Raw genomic sequence first — 20,447 nt, 5'->3', positions numbered from 1 at the left:
TCTGTTGCACATACAGTTGGTCGAATAATTTGAATTAAGTTCAGTTCTTCCTCACAATCTATAACTTTGAATCTAAATTTAATATATTCAATAGTCATGCTAGTTTAAAGCAGGACAATGTGGATATTCAAGCTTAATAATGTAAGCATGCGGCATGGTAAAAACTCAAAACTCAAAAAAGGACAAAAGAGATAATGAATATCGACTCACACTTTCAAAAAGTAATTCCGCCCTCAATAAAGAAGCCAGTCGTCATTTTAAGTAGACAGATTCACTGAAGTGGAGGCGTCATTGTTTTGTTTTATGCATATTATGTGTGCCAAATGGCCTGAACACCTCAGGCGATGTGCAACAAAAATATTACTTCTTGTATAGATTCATACTTTTCTTTGTTAGACTTACACTAATATCTGTGAAAGGCTCTTTTGATAGCTTCACCCTCCGTTACAATGGCTTTATTGCTATAATGCTTTACTCACACTCACAGCCTCTGAGAATTTGCATGGCAGGCTGGCATCGCTGTCACTTTCACCTTGTGGAGAGGTTATTGTGTGGAAGTCCAATCACCTGCTCTCAGTTCAACCTTGAGCCTCAGCACACAAAAGCAGCCGTTAAAGCAAACACAATCAATGCCATTCTGAGGATGTTATTAAAATCTACGACTGGCTTGTCTTACAGAATATCCTCACTAAGCTCAGCAAATGCAGTTTGGAAAGGAGTTTGTGGGGCAAAACAGCTTCTACAAATGTGTGATAAATGTTGAGGAAACAGACTTGGATTCTGCAGATGTGTTTGAGGTGGGTGTTGTTTCTCTTATACACTGTATGTGTTTTGGAGAGCTGGGGGTGGAGGGGGGAATAAATATTTTTGGAAGATGGTCCAGTACAATAGCAATTGGTTGAACTGAATCTGACTTGTATTACATTGTGCTTCTCCTTTCCTTGGCAAGATGCTTTCATAATTTATTCCTTTTGTCAGTTGGCTTTCAAAGGGAAGACCTCTGCCATCGACCACCGGAGCCAGAAAAGTCCGGAACAGCTAAGCTTCAGGGATGAGAATGGAGCTAGTCCGTTACACTATGCTTCAGCTGGAGGAAACGTGGACATAATTCGCCACATTGTTTCTGTCGTGGGCCCTGAGGGTAAGACTTACTTCTTGACAAGGTGTAAAGAAAGTTGCGACTGATCTTTATGTCTGTATTGTGACACATCTGAGTGAAACATATTATCAAAAAGGAAAAAATTTAGAGCTGTGACTTTGGTTTAACCATCGGTCATTGAATGGATAGGGGTAAATCTGAATGTGACAAAAAAAAAAAAATGGATCAGATTTAAGTGGTCTAACTGACTGGAGAAGTTATGCATACGTCACCAGAAAGAAGTCTGTCGTTTCACCAGAAGATGGAGTTATGATATTTTTGTTAAAAATTACTAGCTCAAAAATATAAAAAAAAATAAATTAAGATTACTCTTTATTTTGATAGTCTACTTTATACATTCTACTAACTATAAGTAACTTTGCAACTACATGTCAGCTAATTCTCATTAATTTGCAACAACGTGTCTACTACCAAATCTCAGAGTAGACTATTAGGTTAGGTTTAGGGTTAGTGTAACGAAGGGAGTCTTGACGATGGAGTTGGGGATCCAAATGCAAAGCTTTATTTATAAACGTGGTCAAAACAGGCAGGGTTGAGCACCAGCAAACTGTATAATCCAAGGCAGAGGCAAAAGAGTAATCCAATACACAGGCAATGGTCAGGGCAGGCAGCAAACATTCAAAAAACAAGGAAACAGTCCAAGGATCGAAACACAGGCAAACTAGGAAACACGGAAAGGGTAAACTCGGAAACCAGGAACAAGGAAAGGCTATACCAGGGGTGGCAAACTCCGGTCCTGGAAAGCCGCAGCTCTGCAGAGTTCAGCTCCAACCCTAATTAAAACTCACCTGCCTATAGCTTTCTAGTAACCCTTCAGACCTTGATTAGCTTGTTCAGGTGTGTTTGATTAGGGTTGAAGCAAAACTCTGCAGGGCTGTGGCTCTCCAGGACCGAAGTTCACCACTCCTGGGCTATACATTCAATCACCAGCGAAGACAGAGGCTGTATCCGAAATTGTCCCCTATACCCTCAAATAGTGCACTATTTGAGGGGACAGCCATTTTTGGTGGTGTCCGAAACCATAGTGGATGTTCTCGAGTGCACTCATTCAATCCCACAATGCACTGCAAAAACGAGTGTACAACCGATGTACACTCAACAGCTAGAGATAACCCATGATGCACTGTGAGAGTCACACGCTGAATGAATTCCTGCATCTCGCCAGAAGATGGCGCCCACAGGTGACTCATCCATTTTAAAAGCACTCGTCCACAGCGTAATACAGCATAATACAACACAGATACAAATTCATTGTAAATTGTCTATTAAATTGTTTAACTAGGATTTATACATAGTTTCCATGACAGAGTTCAAGATAAATCCTTTAATCTAACTACTGGACCTGCCAGTTTCAAATGATTATTAAACAGCAAGCAAACTATGCAAAAGCGGCAGTCCTTCCGGTGCACAAATTTACTCACTTGTTTTCATTTAATCCTTCATGTGAACTGTATGAGTGGACTAATGTAGGGAATAGTGAATGAGGGTATAGGGGGCGATTTCAGATACAGCCAGAGGGTATGCGCTACTTTTAAAGTTTTTCCAATGTGAGACAGCTGTGAACTGATGATGAGATCTGATGAGAGACAGGTGATGCAATTGATGAGTCCGTGCAAAGGACTATCTGGAATGGAGTCCTGGGTAAAGTGGCAAGAGTCTGGAGTGGAATGCACTCTAGCGAAGCTCACAGGCACTCCAGCTAGAGATCGTGATAGATAGTAGAATAATTTACATATACTTGCAAAGTTTCTATTAGACAGTATGTTGTATGTTGTGGACTCATCAACATAAAATGCTAGAAGATATTAAGCAGACAGTCTACTAATACTCTAATGACTGCTATTTGACATGTAGTTGTAAAGTTACTTAATGCTAGTAGACTATCAAAATAAAGTGTTACCAAAATGAACAATAGTATTCACAATAGTGCTGCGAGGATGACATGTTTTTGTAAGCCAAAACCTGAAAATGAGTTAGCATTTTTGTTTTTTTGTTTTTTTTTTGCCTGAGATAAGGTCCGTGGTTAACACAAGCTAAAGATATTTCCACATTTTATTCTACAACATAAAACACATTAGCAATACCGCTTTGTGATTTTTTAAAAAGCTTTAACTTGTCTTAAAAAGGCGTTTGCTAACTGGCTAAGTTGCTAAATGGCTAAATGGGACTACAAAGTTGTCAGGGACATTAAAAGTTGTCACACCGAACGGGTAAACTCGTCTAAAGACTGAAAAAAGTTGTTGGAAGTCCAGAAAACACCAAAATCTGACATTTTGAGTTTGTAGATAGTCATAACACTAGACTTAGGACTTTAAGGTTTGGGATCCAGTTCTAGGAAATAAGCAACTGGATCCAACTTTGAGGCAGCAAATAAATCATCTGCTTAATCTGCATAAAATGACATTTTAACCATCATAACTAACAACATATTTTGAGAAATTACACTTGAAACTTTGTTTTGCACTAATTGCATTGTAAATATATAGATGTGTTTTGAAGGCCTTGTCCTTAGGCTTTGTTTATTCACCCCAGTCTTTTGCTATTCAGATCACATCAGGTCAATGTCTCATTATGTTCTAATGATTATAAAACTATCACATAATCTCCCCAGGGATCACACACTTACGTCACAGGGAGGCTTATTGTGAACGCAATACTTCAATAAATCATCGACAAAACAGAGCAACCAGTTCACTCACTACCACAGAAAAAGACCAAATGATATTCAGAGTGCACATTTCTCTTCCTAATTGCATCAATTACAGAGCAGTATCCTGCTGAAATAAACAAACCAGCCCAAGGTGGGAAGCTGGTCTCCCAGATTGTCTATGATGATCAGTTTGGTCTGTGCTTATTTGTTAGCTGGTTAGAATGGGAGATCAGTTGACCAACCAGCTAAATACATGTGATACAGCAAAAAAAAAAAAAAAAAAACACCGCCCATCAGCCAATTCTAAAGATTACATTGGTCATGTCAACCACAGTGCTATATACTATAGCACATCCAGCATAACTGTTTGTCATGAAATCCATCCATTTCTGAACTCTGAACTGAATCAATTAGGTCTTGAAAGGTGACTCAGTGATTGAATTAGACCATTTTTATTATTATTATTATTATTTGAACTGGTTTGGGGGATCACTCTAAAACCAAACCTGGGAGACCAGCTAAACCAGCTTAAACCAGCTAAATGAAATCTAAAAAGTAAGGTAGGTAGTCTTTGGGTTGAACAAGTCACAAAATATTACAAAAAGCTGGAATTTGAATATGACAGAATGTTGGGTGGGTTATCATCATTTCAGCCAATCAAAGGAGAGATGCAAAATATGTCATTTAAATGTGACACACTAGGCCAGTGCAGGAAAACCATATTCTGTATCTGTTCCAATGACAAAATTATGTTTATCTGTATTCAGACAGAACCGGGGCATAAACCTGAAGTGCTTTAAAAAAACAACAAAACGAAAATATTTTTTAGATTCCATATAGTTTGCATATAGAAAATGTTCCTTTGTTTAAAATAATTTATTAATTTTATTGCAACCTACAGCAGATGTTAACGCAAAAATGTATTTTAAAATGCATTTACTTACTCAATGTCATACTGTCCAGAATGCACCAACCACTCTATATAAATTCAGTGTTTCTTGCTGTGTAGAGCTGAATGTACAGGACGAGCAGGGCAGAACTCCCCTGCACTGGGCTGTAGAGCAGGATCAACAGCAGAGCTGCGTGTTACTGCTGGAGCTGGGCGCTGACCCCAACATCCTCAACAGCGCCATGATGGGCCCTCTGCATCTGGCTGTCACAAAGAGATACAATCATCTAGTAGAGGTCAGTAACACATCCTGCTGGGAATCTGCTGGTGTCGCAGTCAGGGCAGAGAGCAGCAGTAGATATGCTGTTTGCAATCTGTTGAATATTTTTTCACGATATGCATCAGTCTGTATCAGATATGCTGTACTGGTCAAAAGTGTCTCAAGCTCACCAAGGCTGCATTTATTTCCTTAAAAAAACAGTGTAAACAATAATATTTGTTAACATTGTAACAATTTTTAAAGAACTGTTTTCTATTTTAATATATTTTAAAATGTAATTTATTCTTCTGAAAGCTGAATTTTCAGCAGCCATAACTCCAGTCTTCAAAGTCACATACTTCAGAAATCATTCTGTTATTGAGACTTTCAGTCTGTTTTGGTGGTGAGGATTTTTTTTTTTTAGTTACTGAATCTGAAATATAAGGACAAAAGTGTTTGCTTTGTTTTAGAAAGTAATCGCTCTTATTGGTCAGAAAGTTCACCCTTCCCTCAATGCATACGCTATACGTGAAGAAGCTTGAGGGCGAGTGACGCTCAGACATGTTATTGCCAGAAATGTTTAAACATTTATGTAGACAATATGAAAATATGTATGCTATAGTAACAGTTTTCAATGTTAGTCTTGACAAATCCAGATTTCTGAAACGCTTAAAGGAGGCACAACATTGGGGTTGTCTCAGTGAGGTCCTTTGGGCGGTGCAACTGGTGCTGTCGAAGGGACCGGGGGACGTTATTGAGACTGTCAGTCTGTTTTGGTGGTGGGGATTTTTCAGTTAGTGAAGTCTTTCTGCAGGTTGCATCATTAATAAGCAGGTGACGGCATTGTCATTTGAATCATTTACGCAACTGATTCGTCCACAAATCACTAGCTGCATCCTACATGACCTACTTACCTACCTACTTAAAATGTACTTTGTGACTATTGTTCTAGTGTAAATATGAGTAGTATGAAAGAAATTTGGATGAACTACTTCTGCCATATTGTCACTTTCACATGTCGATTCACTGCCATTCACAACTACTCTCTTATGGCTTCATGGGATAGTAAAGTGTCCATTGATTATGCATTTCGGTATCTCAGGTGGCAGAAGTAGTAAATCATCTGGATACATTTCATCTACTGTTTTTTAAATACAATGAATTTGGACAGTATATAAGTTGGCATATTTGGATGCAGCACCTGATTTATTCATTAATTTATTAGTTTGTTCATTCACATGACTGCCTGAATTCAGAATAGCATGCTAGCATAGCATTATTATTTCTAATTGTAATAGTAGTATGCTAATATGCTTTTCTGAATTGAGCCAGTGTCTTTACAAGTGAGTCATTGAATTATTCATTCAACCCATTCACAGCACTGATTCATCCATTCAGGAATGAAACATGGAGACACAGCGGGTGATTCTGCCATGACTTTTTTAGAACTGTTTTTCATTTGTAGAGGCAGTTTGGTTTTTTGAAATAAACTAAAACTAATGAAATGTTTTTTTGTTAATTGAAATGAAGCTTAAATTAAATATATATACGCATATACCTTCTATTAGATGAAAAAACTCAAACTTTAAAAATTAGACGGGTAGCTTTGGCATCTAACTGAAAATAAGTTGAATAAAAAACAAACTGTAATTACCTGTGGCCTCATGCCTATGGTCAAATCACAGTCTTACTGATATCCCCAACAACAGTGATGCTGCTTGCGTGATATTGCTCGATAGCATACGGATAGCTCAGTGGGAAACTTAAGGGCGTCTTCTGTGAAGAATCTGCTTCCTGTCAGGATGAAATGCTGGAAGAATTATACTGATTGAGTGCCTTGCGGAAACTGATGATCATTTTGTTTGTGTCTGGCACAGGTCCTTTTTCAGTCCTGTGACAAAACAGATGCAAATCTGGAGGGGGATCTGGGAAACACCCCTGTGATGATGGCCTGCTGCGCTAATAACTGCCAAGCTATTCAGTTTCTTGTGAGTACAAAGGGCAAAAAAAAAAAGGTGACTGACAGAATCCTCATTCACACAAATTGTGCAATAAAATAGATTATTTTCTTTCCTTAAAGGTCAAACATGGTGCCAAGATGTGTATTCAGAACAAATTGGGTCACTACGCTATCCATACAGTCGCTTTTGCAGGTGCCAAAGAGGCCATGGAGCTGGTTTTGGAAATTGGCAAGTGAATTTAATATTCTTATTCCACCAATTCACCATGACGAATCCACTCTCAACCCATTCACCATGCTGTTTAGACAGGCACTGTGATTGTGCACAATACACACGGGTGGTCTTCTGTTCCGGAATGATGTGTTCCAGATATAAATATTTGTGGACTTTTCTGACAGCTCCCTTTGGCTGAGAGACAGATGACACAGTTTTCATTTACATTACAGTCCAACATTTTCAGATTCTTAAATGCAAAACAGCTAAAACAGATAGAAGGGTCAACATGTCAAACGTGACTGCCAGCTTCCAGAGCTATTTGCAAGCATGTCACATGGTGACCAAACAAAGCAGTCATGCTTTCATTGTGATTGAGGTTTTTGACATCGCCCAATGTCAGGCAATGTCAATTGATAGATCACTCAAAAATGAAAATGTTGTCATCTTTTACTCACGCTCCTGTCATTTCAAACCAGTATTGCTTTTTGTTTTCCTGTAGAATAATATAAACCTCTTTTTTCCATGAATTTACAATAAATGGTGACTTGATGCAAAAAAGTTGCAAAAGGGGACGTTGTAGGCTATATTCCAAGTTTTAGCTGTCGTATTACTCCAGAAGACTTGGAATATAGAGAATGAGTTGTATGAAACACGTTTTGTTTGTTTGTTTTTGTTATTTTGGCCCTTTTCACTATACATGTTTAGTAAGACATGAGGCAAAGAAATAATGACCATTTTATTTTGCCACTTTATTCCTCTGTATTAATTGTTAAGTATGGAAAAATGAAGCTGAACTCTTGATCTCTACTGTTTCTCACCCTTATAAAGGAGAAGAACTGGGCCATTCCACTTCAGTGCACATTAATTATTTGGATAAAACCAAAAGTTCCCCCCTCCATCTGGCTGTACGTGGGGGCAACATTGAGGTGATCAAACTTTGCATCATTAAAGGAGCCAGAGTGGATCAGCAACAGGTAAGTGCTGTTTCAAGAGGTATAAAAATCTTATTTTAAATATAAAAATTAACAAGCATAACTAAAATGATCAAAGAAATCAAATGATTTGTGATAAAATAAAAAGAGTTTATTTTTCTTTTGGCAGGGAGTCTGTGGCTGCCCATTGAACTGTATTGTAAAACGTTCTGAAATTTTTATAAACTGATTGGAAAGAATCTTAAACTAATAGTTCACCCAAAAATTTCTTTCATCTGTGGAACATAAAATAAAATATTTCGAGAAATGTCTCAGTGTTTTTTTGTCCATATACAATGGAAGTCAATGGTAACCAAAACTGTTTGGTTTCTAACATTCTTCAAAGTATCTCATTTTATGTTCCACAGAAGATAGAAAGTCATACAGGTTTGGAACATGAGGGTGAGGATGATGGCAGAATTTCCTTTTTTTTTCTTTTTCTTTTTTTTTGTTGTTGTTGGATAAACTATTCCTTTAAGACTAAGTTTGTCAGAGCAGTATCCTCTGTAGGCAGAACTCTGACATAATAATTAGATAATTATTGAATAAAGGCAAAAATGTCAAAAAAAAAAAACCTTTTTGAAATAAAATGACTTTCTGGGCTCTTTATCTCAATCTCTCTTGTGCCAACAACAGTTCAAAGCTGAACTTTGGTTTCTATATATTACTTTCACACTAAATAATATAGGAGCCCATTTCCACTACATAAGAAAAAAACATGCTCTGGTAAATCAGAATTTGTTATGTCATAAGTTAAAATTATGAGATACTAAGTCATGATTATTAGATAAAAGTCAAAATGATTACACAAAAAGTCAAAATTTTGACATAAAACAAAATTATGACAAACTCATGTCATATTTTTTTCATAATTATGACTTGTGTCATCATTTATATCTTATTAAAATTAGTAACGTAGTAACGTATCTCAATTATTAACATCTAATAATTCTGGTGTCTTATGTCATACTTATGATTTACCAAGGCATTTTTTCTTATGAGGTGGAAATGGGCTTCTATATAATGGCCTAGAAACAAAAAATCATGCCAATTTCAGTGCACCCTGTGGTTTCAGGTTCCATCTTTCCACTGACTAGATTTTCCACCGATATGAATTTTGTCATAAACATATTTTATCAAACTCCTCCTACAGCGGTAATAAGATAGTCAGCAAATTTAGGCAATATAATCATGAGCCCATTATCATCAAGACTTATTTCTGTAAAAGCTTTTTGATGCATTACACCGCACTGAAGCTAACTGAGAAGTGTGGGGACAAATAGAACCAAATTGCCTAATGTCAAGCTATAATGTCATGATTCTGAAAGAAAGACAAAAATAATCTTTTCATGAAATGCAGCCATAAACGAATGTGGCCTGCAATAAATACAAAAGCAGCCAGATTTCCTGACTCTCGATCTCGACCACACAGACACAAACACACTCGCACTCCTCTATTTGTCGTCTTCAGTCTGTAGCAGCAGGGTTGATGCATTCAGTAATAGCTTCAGATAGTTAAATTGATACAAATTGCAGCCACTTACGCCTATAACTGAGCTTGGCCATTCTGTCCATTGCCACAGCAATTCAGTGTGCTCTCTCATTAATGGTTTGTGTTACTGGTGCAGCAGCTGAGAAATTGCCCCCCCTCTTGCATTACCTGACCCTGCCTTTCCTACTTATGTCAAGCTAATAGCTGACTTCCATCTCAGTGTCTGTGTGTGTGTGGCTTGATTGTTTTGCAGTGTGACAAATCCACGGCCCTCCACTTTGCCTGCACTCAGGGTGCTCTGGAAGTTGTCAAAGTCATGCTTTCTTCTTACAACAAAGTGGAAGACATCATCAACATCAGGGATGGAGCCAATCAGACCCCCTTACATAGGTCAGTGTGATGCCATGCTGCTCTCCAGTAGTTATTATGTGACCTAGCCTCCTGGTTTATCTCAGAGCTGATTTGAGCAGTCTCATTTCATGTTAAGTTAGCAGATATGGGCATAATGCCAAGAAAAGCAAATAACATAAGAAGGAAATTCCTTACTATTGCCCAAGATTTTGCTGGTACTGGAGAATGTATTTAAGATTTAGAACACATTGGCTAAAAGGGTTAGTTTTGGAAGCTTGCCTGTAATTGCAGCTTTTCACAATGTGATCTCACAATGGCATTTTAGACCGGAATAAAAAGGACAAATTTGAAGCATGTTCATGCTGTTTTTTTCCATACAAGACATACTGACTAAAGGGCTGTTCACACCAAGAATGATTATTAATAACTATATGTGACCCTGGACCACGAAACCAGTCATAAGTAGCACGGGTATATTCGTAGTAGTACTGTCAAACGATTAATCGCGATTAATCGCATCCAAAATAAAAGTTTTTGTTTACATAATATATGTGTGTGTACTGTGTATATTTATTATGTATATATATATAGATACACACACATGCATGTGTATATTTAAGAAAAATAAGTTACGTTCATGTTTTAAATATATTTACAGTATATATAATATAAATTATATGAATATAAATATATACATGTAAATACATGTAAATATTTTAGAAATATATACTGTATGTGTGTGTATTTATATATACTTATGCCATGGTATGCCTTCACGGAGGCAACCGTTCTTCGCATCCACGTCGTGCATTCAAATCGTTTAATGCACAGCTAGCCGTTGATTATCCCTTACATAATAAATATACACAGTACACACACATATATTATGTAGACAAAAACTTTTATTTTGGATGGACAGCACTAATTTGTAGCAATAGCCAACAATACATTGTATGGGTCAAAATTATTGAATAATTATTGGATATTAAGTTAAGATCATCTTCAATGATGATATTTTGTAAATTTCCTACAGTAAATATATCAAAACCTAATTTTTGATTAGTAATATGCATTGCTAAGGACTTCATTTGGACAACTTTAAAGTCGATTTTCTCAATATTTAGATTTTTTTGGACCCTCAGATTCCAGATTTTCAAGAATTTGTATCTCTGCCAAATATTGTCCTATCGCAACAAACCATATCAACAGAAAGCTTATTTATCCAGCTTTCAGATGATGTATAAATTTCAGTTTAAAAAAATTGACCTTTATGGTTTTGTGGTTTAGCTTTAAGGTTCTGGATCTGTATAGTAGCTATCGCTAGGAGAGAGATATACGATAAACAATACTCGGCGATCTGAAAGAGGAAGTCTAAGGCTTATAAAGCGTGTCTGATTGGATTCGGCTGTGTATGTGTAATCAGTGCATTCAGCTGTGTGTGTGTAATCAGTGCAATGGATGATGGGAACTGTAGTCCGGAGTGACATGTAACAGTCTGTGTGGTGTGAGGGTCAATATGATGGAGAGGTGACCTCTTGTGGCAGTCGGACGGAGGCCACGAACCGGATTCGTGACAATAAGGCACCTGGCTCTGTTTCCTTTCCACATTCCTCCCCAAATGTCTGTTCTGGGAGTATGTTTGATGAATAGTTATGAAATTCCACAAAAAGGGCAGTAGCAACAAATGCTTATGTACAGCTATCCACTGTAATTACCACAGTGATGTATTTACGAAAGTAAATTCCTCTCACTTAACTGTAGGGGGCTTTAAAGTCGCAAAAATTGACAAAACTACATACAGCTGGTTTAAATCAGGTGGATTCTGATTGGCTGTCAATGTTTTAATCATTTATCAGCTGGAAAACAAAAATCTAATAGTAATTCCAACAATATTGTCATTATTGTTATAGTTGTGGTGTGGACTTCCCTATTGTCATAGAATTTAAACAATTATTTTATAGTTATCATCCTTGGTGTGAACGGGTTATCAAACTCCAGAAAAGACAGTTAAAGCACTATAAAAGTCCAAATGATGCTACTGTGTATTCCAAATCTTTATAAGCTGTATATTGAAGACATTTTAAAAAGTTGCTCACAAATCTTAAAACTTATTCAAGTTTTGTGAATAAGCTTTTTTTTTTTGTGAATAAAGTTTTGTGTTGTGTGAATAATATGTTTAAATATGTTTGGTTTGATTAGGAGATACACAAAAGCCAGTGGCATTTGGTGTTGTTTAAATCCTTGGCTGAACTATCCCTTTAAAAAGATATGAAATGTTTACAGAAATGCACACAGTAGACTGCTTACAAGTAAAAATAAATGTCTTTTAAATTATCCTCTAAGATTCAGTGTTAGGAGTGCAACATGAAAAATTAGAACATGATAGGATCATATAGGACTTTTGAGCAAATCCTCACTGGATTTCAGCCTCGTAACTTATTCAGAGTACAAGAAAACCCTGTGAAATATGGTAAAACTTTCATTAAAGCAACCTAACTTAAAGAGCATTCCTTGAACCACGATAGGCATTCCTGGGATGGTGTTGCAATATGAAACTACTATAAAATAAATAGGGGCTAAGTACCAAAGGAAAGTTTTTTTTTTTCACAGAACTTATAAAAGTTTTAGTTCAATATAGTTATAGCCTACACACACACACACACACACACACACACACACATATATATATATATATATATATATATATATATATGCATCTGTATTATTTGATTAGTATGTATATGTACACCTAACATGTATTCTTGTTGGTACAATATTTTATTTTATTCTACATATGGGTTTTAAAGCACTTTCTTGCTATGACCAAACAAATATATTAATAAAGGTTGTGCCATTAGCGTGCTTGGCCTATTACAATTCACAGCTGCATTTGTTTGATTGATTTCCATGCTTTAATGATTAACAATGACATTCTCTTCCTAATAGAGCCACGTTGTTTGATCATGTTGAGTTGGCTGAATATCTTATTTCAAAGGTAAATGTTTGAATGGCTGCTTTGTGAGAATGTGAGCGGCTAAAACATCCGAACTCAAACCTTCATTCTGCTGTATGTGCATTCTGTGAAACAGCAAGCTGCAAAGCATGGATTGATCTTTTGATAAGACGAATATTAAGCACCCAGTATCTCATTATCTTATCGTATGTCCTTTGATGTTCAAGATCTTGTCATATGTCCTTAGATAAAGTCGCTAATTCACTGTTATTTGGATCTCATTTGTCTTGGAAAGGGAGCAGAAATTGACTGCACTGACTGTAAGGGACTGTCTCCTCTGCTGATTGCCTCCAAATGCTGTGCTTGGAAAACAGTTGCATTTTTGCTGTCAATTGGTAAACATTTTTTATCAATTTTCAACACATTCTGGCTTTAAAATGATTTGCATGCACACTTCAGTGTATAGGGATAGTTCACCCAAAAATGAAAATTCTGTCATTAATTACTCACCCTCATGTCCTTCCAAACCCGTAAGACCTTCGTTCATCTACGCAACACAAATTAAGATATGTTTGATGAAATCCGAGAGCTTTCTGACCCTGCATAGACAGCCTAGACAAAAATAATGACTTTATTTAATAATTTCTTCTCTTCCGTGTCAGTCTTCAACCCGTGCCCACGAGAATACCACGCCAATGTTTTCTTTGCGCACAAAAAGTATTCTTGTAGCTTCACAAAATTACTGTTGAACCACTGATGTCACATGGACTATTTTAACAATGTCCTTACTACCTTTCTGGGCCTTGAACTTTGCTGTCTATGGAGGGTCAGAAAGTTTTAGGATTTTATCAAAAATATCTTAATTTGTGTTCCGAAGATGAACGAAAATCTTACAGGTTTGGAATGACATGAGGGAGAGAAATTAATGACAGAATTTTCTTTTTGGGTGAACTATCCCTTTAACATAATTGTCTTATTGAAAAAAGGTGCCGATTTCAGAATCAAAGACGAAGCAGGTCGCAACTTCCTTCACTTTGTCGTTCTTCAACCGAGAGGGATGAAAAATCTTCCTGAGACAGTCTTACAGGTGTGAAAACCTTCCTAAACGTCAAGTTCAGTTTGTCAGATGCAGAACACAGCTCTTTCATTTTGAAAGAAAGCCTAAAGAGTCCAAGTGAACCTGTGTTATGGATTATTACATAATGTACTGTTTTGAACTTGCGTATGTTCTGTATATAGTTATAAGAGCCCATTGCCTCCTCCAGTGTAACGCCGTGAAGGAGATGTTGTCTGATGAGGATGTTGAAGGCTGCACTCCTCTGCACTACGCCTGCAAACTTGGCATCCACGATTCGGTCAAAAATATGCTGGGTCTCAATATCTTTGTGGGTCAAAAGTCACGGGAGAAGAAATCAGCTCTTCACTTCGCTGCAGAGTGAGAACGTTTGTAATACAGTCACAGCTATATGAAAATCAGATCTTTGTGCTTATTTTCTTATATATAAGTAATAAGTTTTGACCTATAATAACAGATCAAAGTTATGAGTATTGTGCAGGCATTAAAGCGCAAGTTCAAATGAATGCAGTATAACTCCAAGCTTTTACATCTCATGCAGTCCTAAATATGTTAATATTAAGTGTTTTCTCCAATTTCTGTCAGATATGGGCGAATAAACACATGTAAAAGGCTGCTGGAGACCCTCACAGACTCTAAAATGCTGAACGATTGGGATGAAAAGGGTTTGACGCCCCTCCATCTTGCTTCAAGGGCAGGACACGCTCAAGTTGTGGACCTGTTGCTCAGAAGTGGTGCGCTTTTTCAAAGGTACACCATTGTTTTGTGGGAAAGCGAAACATCTACATTTTTTACACGGTCATCACAAGTGGTCTTTACATAATTACCAGGCAGTGTTATTTTAGTATCATTGAGATACTATTATAGTTTCATTTTAGTTTACTTTTCAGTAGGCTACTTTTCATTTTATTAAGGTGTTTTTTAAGGTGTCTATGTAGTTTTATGAAGTGTTTATTTTAGTACTTCAGCTTAAAGGAAAACGCCACAGTTTTTCCATATTCCAATATGTTCTTTCCTCAACTTAGACGAGTTGATACGTACCTCTCCCTTCTCAGTGCATGCACTCAATCGCTCTAGCCCGCGGCGCAACTATGCTAGCGTTTAGCTTAGCACCATCCATTCCCAAGCCACCAAACACTTCCATGTTTTCCCTAATATCATCATGATATTACTGCGCCGAGGTCGAAGTGCTGCAAAGTGCTCTTCCGCCATACATTATAGTTATAATTTTTTATCCACTTAGAAAATCGCCACGTTTTATTTTGTGTCACCGTACTTACTCGTGTAACTACTCATGTAACCGTCTTTAAATAGGGAAAACATGGAAGTGTTTGGTGGCTTCTAAATTCATCCCTGTTTGGATCCTAAGGAATGAATGGTGCTAAGCTAAACGCTAGCATAGGTTGTGCCGTGCGCTAGAGCGATTGAGTGCACGCACTGAGACGGGAGAGGTACGTATCAACTCGTCTAAGTTGAGGGAAGAACATATTGGAATATGGAAAAACGGTGGCGTTTTCCTTTAAATTAAATGAAAATGACTGCCTTAATTGGCAAATAGCTGAAATATGTTTTTAAAAATGATTTTATGTAACATTCTCATTATTAACTAGTTGCATATTAGTATGCTTAGCCTATTGGCTGTTTATTAGTACTTATAAAGCACATATTAATGCCTTATTATGTAGGACCATATTTTAAATCCATTGATCCTACCTCAAACCTAAAAATAACTACTACCTCACTACATATAAATAAGCAGCAAATTAGGAGTTTATTGAGGCCAAAGGTATTGTTTATAATTAATTAATAGTGGGAAATGGTCCCCAAACTAAAGTCTGACCTAATATTTTATTTCAGTTAATGCTTATTTTATTTCAAGTAATGGAAATGTTTTTTTTTTTTTATTTTTTATGGTTTTAGTTAACAATAATAGCCCTACCAGGTCATAATTGCATCAAAATCTCAAAAGCTAATATTCCAACTTTTTAGTTAAGTTAGCAGCAGCTTCACAAATTGCAATTGTTTATGTTGTGAGTTCATTCAGCTGGACATTCTGTCATAAGGTCTTTTGTAATCTCTAGTGATTACAAAGGCTGGTCCTGTTTACATCATGCTGCGGCTGAGGGATACACACAGACAATGAAAATCCTCCTGGCAGCCAATGTCAAACTACTGGACGAAACAAATGAGGATGGGGTAAGCAGCGTAAAATCCTAAACAACACAATCAGTTTGAGAAATACAATGACTAAGCCATAGGTAAACCACTGAACAAGATCCAAACTTAACACAGTCTCACAAATGCAGTTTTTTTTTAAACTTTCCACTCATCAAATGATCCTGAAAAACAATGTATCACAATTTCCACAAAAATATTAATATTGAAATATGAACTGTTTTCAACATTATATTAAAATAAAATAAAATAAAATAGAAAACTGTTTTTAAATTGGAATAATATTTCACAATATTACTGTTTACACTGTATTTTTGATTAAAAAAAACAAATGCATCAAACTAAGTAATTATTGTCCTTTATGATTTTAAATGAACAACACTGCTTATTAATCACATGTATGCTTTAACAGAACACGGCCCTTCACATAACTGCACAAGTGGGACATGTAGGTGCTGTTTTGATGTTATTGGACAGAGGAGCTGAAATCAGTCTCAACAATGCTAACAACTCTTTTTTGCATGAAGCTGTGCGTAATGAGAAAAAAGATGTAGTGAATGCTGTCATCGAAAATGAGAGGTAAGGAGACATCCATATTCAAGACGACCACCTTTTAGAGGACAGTATTAATTTTACTATAACAATTTTTTCAGATTAATATTAATATATGAATTAACGTTGTAAAATCGTTGTTCATTTTATTGTTAGGTTGATTCTTTTTTTCTTTTTTAGCTGAAGGTTTAAGATAAGTAAAATAATTTTGTAATTCCAAACAATTTAGTAGTTCCATCAAAATGTCCATTTATTCATTTATTTAGGGTCATTTTTCTTTCTAAAATGAGAAAAAACTTTTAAATTACTTTTAATAAAGACTTTTAATGTTTCCTTTTCAGTGTTTTGAAATATATATATATATATATATATATATATATATATATATCGTCTCGGTTACGTATAACCCTCGTTCCCTGAAGGAGGGAACGGAGACGTAACGTCAGTGACGTCAGTGTGACTGACTAATGGGATCTCGCCAGAGAGTGTTAACAAAACAAGCCAATGACAGTTGGCGTGAGTGTTTCGCCACGCGCACCCCGCCCCGCAGTGCGGATATAAAAGGAGAGCGCGTGCAAACGCACATCAGCTTTTCGCCTCGGAGCCGAGCCGCTCAGCGCGAATCTCCGCGAGTGTCTGCAAGACAGCTACGAAGCAGTTGGTGTTACGGCGTGTCAGCGGAGGTTGCTGTCCAGTGCTGCTGCTTCTGACGGCGTGCTGCAGCTCTTCATTCTGCGGTCGCGCCGCGACCTCTCCTGGGCGCTTCAGCGCTTCTCTAAAAGAGCATTTCTAAACGAGCAATATCTAAAAGAGCTCCACGAGCGACGGGCGTCTTTTTAAAGATGGCTTCCCGCTCGTGTGTTTCTGGATGTGGTCGTTTCCTGGCTTCATCTGACGGTCACGATCGCTGTGTCTCGTGCTTGGGCTTTCAGCACGCTGAAGCAGCGCTCGTGGATGAGTCATGCTCTCACTGTGGGAACATGACCATCGCGATGCTGCGCTCCAGATACCTCCTCGTCAAACGGGGGGTATCCCCCTTGCCATGCCCCGTTCTAGCTCCTCCGATTCTCAGAGGGCTACTTCGGCTCATGGTCAGGGTGACTTGAGGATCACAGTGAGAGCTTCCCCGTCGAGTGCGTCTCCGCGGGCCTCTCACTCCTCCAGCGCATCGCACCATCGGATGTTTCTGGACGAGCCCTCGGGATCAGGGGCTGCCTCCTTCTCCCGAACGCTCGAGGCTGGACTATTGGTTCCTGGGGGCGCAGGCCGATCGCCGGCAGCCGCCTCTGGTTGCTCTGCTCTGTCCCGTCCGCGCCTTGCGCATTTACGTGGACCGCACGCAGAGCTTCAGGACCTCAGACCAGCTCTTTGTCTGCTCTGGAGGACAGCAGAAGGGAAAGGCTGTCTCCAAACAAAGACTTGCCCACTGGATAGTGGAGGCTATAGTCTTAGCTTACCAGGCCCGACGCTTGACGTGCCCCTTCGGAGTAAGAGCACACTCTACGAGAGGTGTTGCTTCTTCCTGGGCATTGGCGCGAGGCGCCTCGATAGCAGACATCTGTAGAGCTGCCGGCTGGGCGACACCTAACACGTTTGCGAGATTCTATAATCTCTGTGTAGAGCCCGTGTCCTCCCGTGTACTCACCTCAGGTGGTCAGTAACACAGGACCCGCTCGGTGTCGATCACGCTTGCTGCACCATTCCCCTCTACGGACCGGATACGTGCGCTTTTACTGCTTCTCAGTTCAGTTCCCCTGGGCGAACCCTGTTGAAGTTCCTCCCGCACCCTCGGCAGTCAGGTGTGGCGGAGCGCCAGACGCCAGGTCCAGCACTCGTGTGTTTGCCCAAGGTCAGCCCTTGTGCTGGGCTAGGTGCCCGTGTGTAGCGATTCCCCTTTGGATGATCCCACGTGTATTTTCCACGGTACGGCTCCCCTCACGGTGAGCCCGTGTCTTTCCCTGGCAGAGACCTTCTGCCGTCTCTGCTGTGTATTGATCTCACTCCAGGCTGGCTGTTTTGTTAACACTCGAAGGTGATTGGGCTCTCGGGCGAGATCCCATTAGTCAGTCACACTGACGTTACGTCTCCGTTCCCTCCTTCAGGGAACGAGGGTTACATACCTACATACATACGTAACCGAGACGAGATATATATCAGTGTACAGTAGGATTTTTAATGCAACAATATGAGAGAATCGCTTGAGGGTCTACCACTGCAAAACTCTGTAAATATGTATTTTGTAAATGCTTTTCTCCTCTCAGTTTGCCAACAGTTGAAAAAGCTATATTAATTCACTGCAGGTGTGCTGAGGCAATAACATCATTTAAAGCAACATCCCGCTGTGCCGTGATGGACATCATAGAGTTTCTCCCAGAGTCTTTCAGGGTTTGTATAATAACTTCCCACCTTATGAAAATGTATGTAAGCTATTGTTTATAACATTTTTTGACATAAAACCCCACTCTCTTCTGATCAGCACCTTCTGGACCGGTGTATTTCAGAGTCTGATCATGATGCCAATAGTTCAGATTATCATGTAAGCCTTGCACAAATTTGCAAAAAGTTGCATTAAGATTATTAATGAGGTTCCTTAATGCTATACAGTACAATTGTTCAATGTTGTTGGCAGATCAAGTATGATTTTCGGTGGCTTCAGGCTCCTATACAGCTGAAGAAGTATGCTAAAACAGACAAAACAATGAAGTACCAGCCTTTGGCAGCTATGAACGTAAGTCCCCTTTATTTTTATATATATATATCTCTATCTGGTCTCATGGCATTTACGTACCTGGATGCACTTTTTAGTGTGACATGAAATGCGTACCAATAAGTACATATCACTTCAGTTTCCAAAATACTTTCACTCAAATTTACAGAGTTGCGATTTAATAAAGCGTAATTTTCGCACAATTACTTGAAGAATATCATGCTATGACTTCAAAACAATATTAATATGCTGGGAGATTTGAAAACTGATGCTTTTGAACATTAGCATCGCACACATGGAGTTCGGAGACAGACTTAGGAGACGAGAAGCACAGGTTTGAATCCCGTGTAACTACGATTCGACAAAGCAGTTAAAATCTGCGTAAAAAGTTCAAATGGCACAGTTGCATCAGCTAATACATTTTTATATCAGTTTTGCATTTGTTAACACTATGGGGTAGGTTTAGGGCTGGATTTGGTGTAGGGCATATTTCCAACACGATATATAGAGCATTAACCTTTAGCGACAGTCCCCGGATATTTAAATTCTGAACCGCCGCAATAAGTACCTGAAGCAACATAATAAAAAAACAGCAATACGTACCAATATCTACATAATAAAAACGTGCCAGGGTTCACATAATGAACCTGTGTTTTAGCGCCACTCAGTGGACATTTCTATTTGAAACTGCTGTGAAACGTGCAGCAAGGTACGGAAAACGGTGTTGCACAAAAATTGCGCAGAGGTACGTATTTTTATGAGACCAGGTTGCTATATATATATATATATATATATACACACACACACACACACACACACACACACACACTGTTTCATATATTGATAAACTATACAAACTGAACCCATTGTACACCATAAATTCTTAAATACAAAGCTCCTATTCTTTCTGCATCCTAAAATAAATTGTATACTCTTGCACCACATTAGGCCATGGTGCGGTATAACCGTCTAGAGCTCCTCACTCACCCCGTGAGCCGAAAATACCTGGAGATGAAGTGGTATGATAAAGATGTTTA

General features: G+C 38.2%; 2 protein-coding genes across 3 annotated transcripts in view; both read left to right on the top strand.

Annotated features, from left to right (window-relative positions):
* The window catches only part of LOC131533119 (transcription factor 21), a 190,013-nt gene that overhangs the window by 152,057 nt on the left and 17,509 nt on the right, over window positions 1–20,447 (top strand). The window lies entirely within an intron of this gene.
* The window catches only part of trpa1b (transient receptor potential cation channel, subfamily A, member 1b), a 65,432-nt gene that overhangs the window by 36,139 nt on the left and 8,846 nt on the right, over window positions 1–20,447 (top strand). For both annotated transcript variants that reach the window (XM_058765191.1, XM_058765190.1), the window contains exons 2-19: window positions 679–797; window positions 979–1,141; window positions 4,819–4,994; window positions 6,835–6,945; window positions 7,038–7,146; window positions 7,963–8,108; window positions 9,851–9,987; window positions 12,895–12,943; window positions 13,197–13,296; window positions 13,888–13,988; window positions 14,167–14,336; window positions 14,562–14,726; window positions 16,058–16,172; window positions 16,564–16,730; window positions 19,004–19,088; window positions 19,180–19,239; window positions 19,333–19,431; window positions 20,359–20,429. In XM_058765191.1, the coding sequence (XP_058621174.1) occupies window positions 702–797; window positions 979–1,141; window positions 4,819–4,994; window positions 6,835–6,945; window positions 7,038–7,146; window positions 7,963–8,108; window positions 9,851–9,987; window positions 12,895–12,943; window positions 13,197–13,296; window positions 13,888–13,988; window positions 14,167–14,336; window positions 14,562–14,726; window positions 16,058–16,172; window positions 16,564–16,730; window positions 19,004–19,088; window positions 19,180–19,239; window positions 19,333–19,431; window positions 20,359–20,429 (2,120 nt within the window). In that variant the 5' untranslated portion in view covers window positions 679–701. The remainder of the gene's footprint in view (window positions 1–678; window positions 798–978; window positions 1,142–4,818; window positions 4,995–6,834; window positions 6,946–7,037; window positions 7,147–7,962; window positions 8,109–9,850; window positions 9,988–12,894; window positions 12,944–13,196; window positions 13,297–13,887; window positions 13,989–14,166; window positions 14,337–14,561; window positions 14,727–16,057; window positions 16,173–16,563; window positions 16,731–19,003; window positions 19,089–19,179; window positions 19,240–19,332; window positions 19,432–20,358; window positions 20,430–20,447) is intronic.

The sequence above is a fragment of the Onychostoma macrolepis genome, chromosome 24 (assembly GCF_012432095.1).
Source record: "Onychostoma macrolepis isolate SWU-2019 chromosome 24, ASM1243209v1, whole genome shotgun sequence".
NCBI lineage: Eukaryota > Metazoa > Chordata > Actinopteri > Cypriniformes > Cyprinidae > Onychostoma > Onychostoma macrolepis.
Note: the sequence above shows the minus strand (reverse complement) of the source record. Positions and strands in the feature narration are given on the sequence as shown.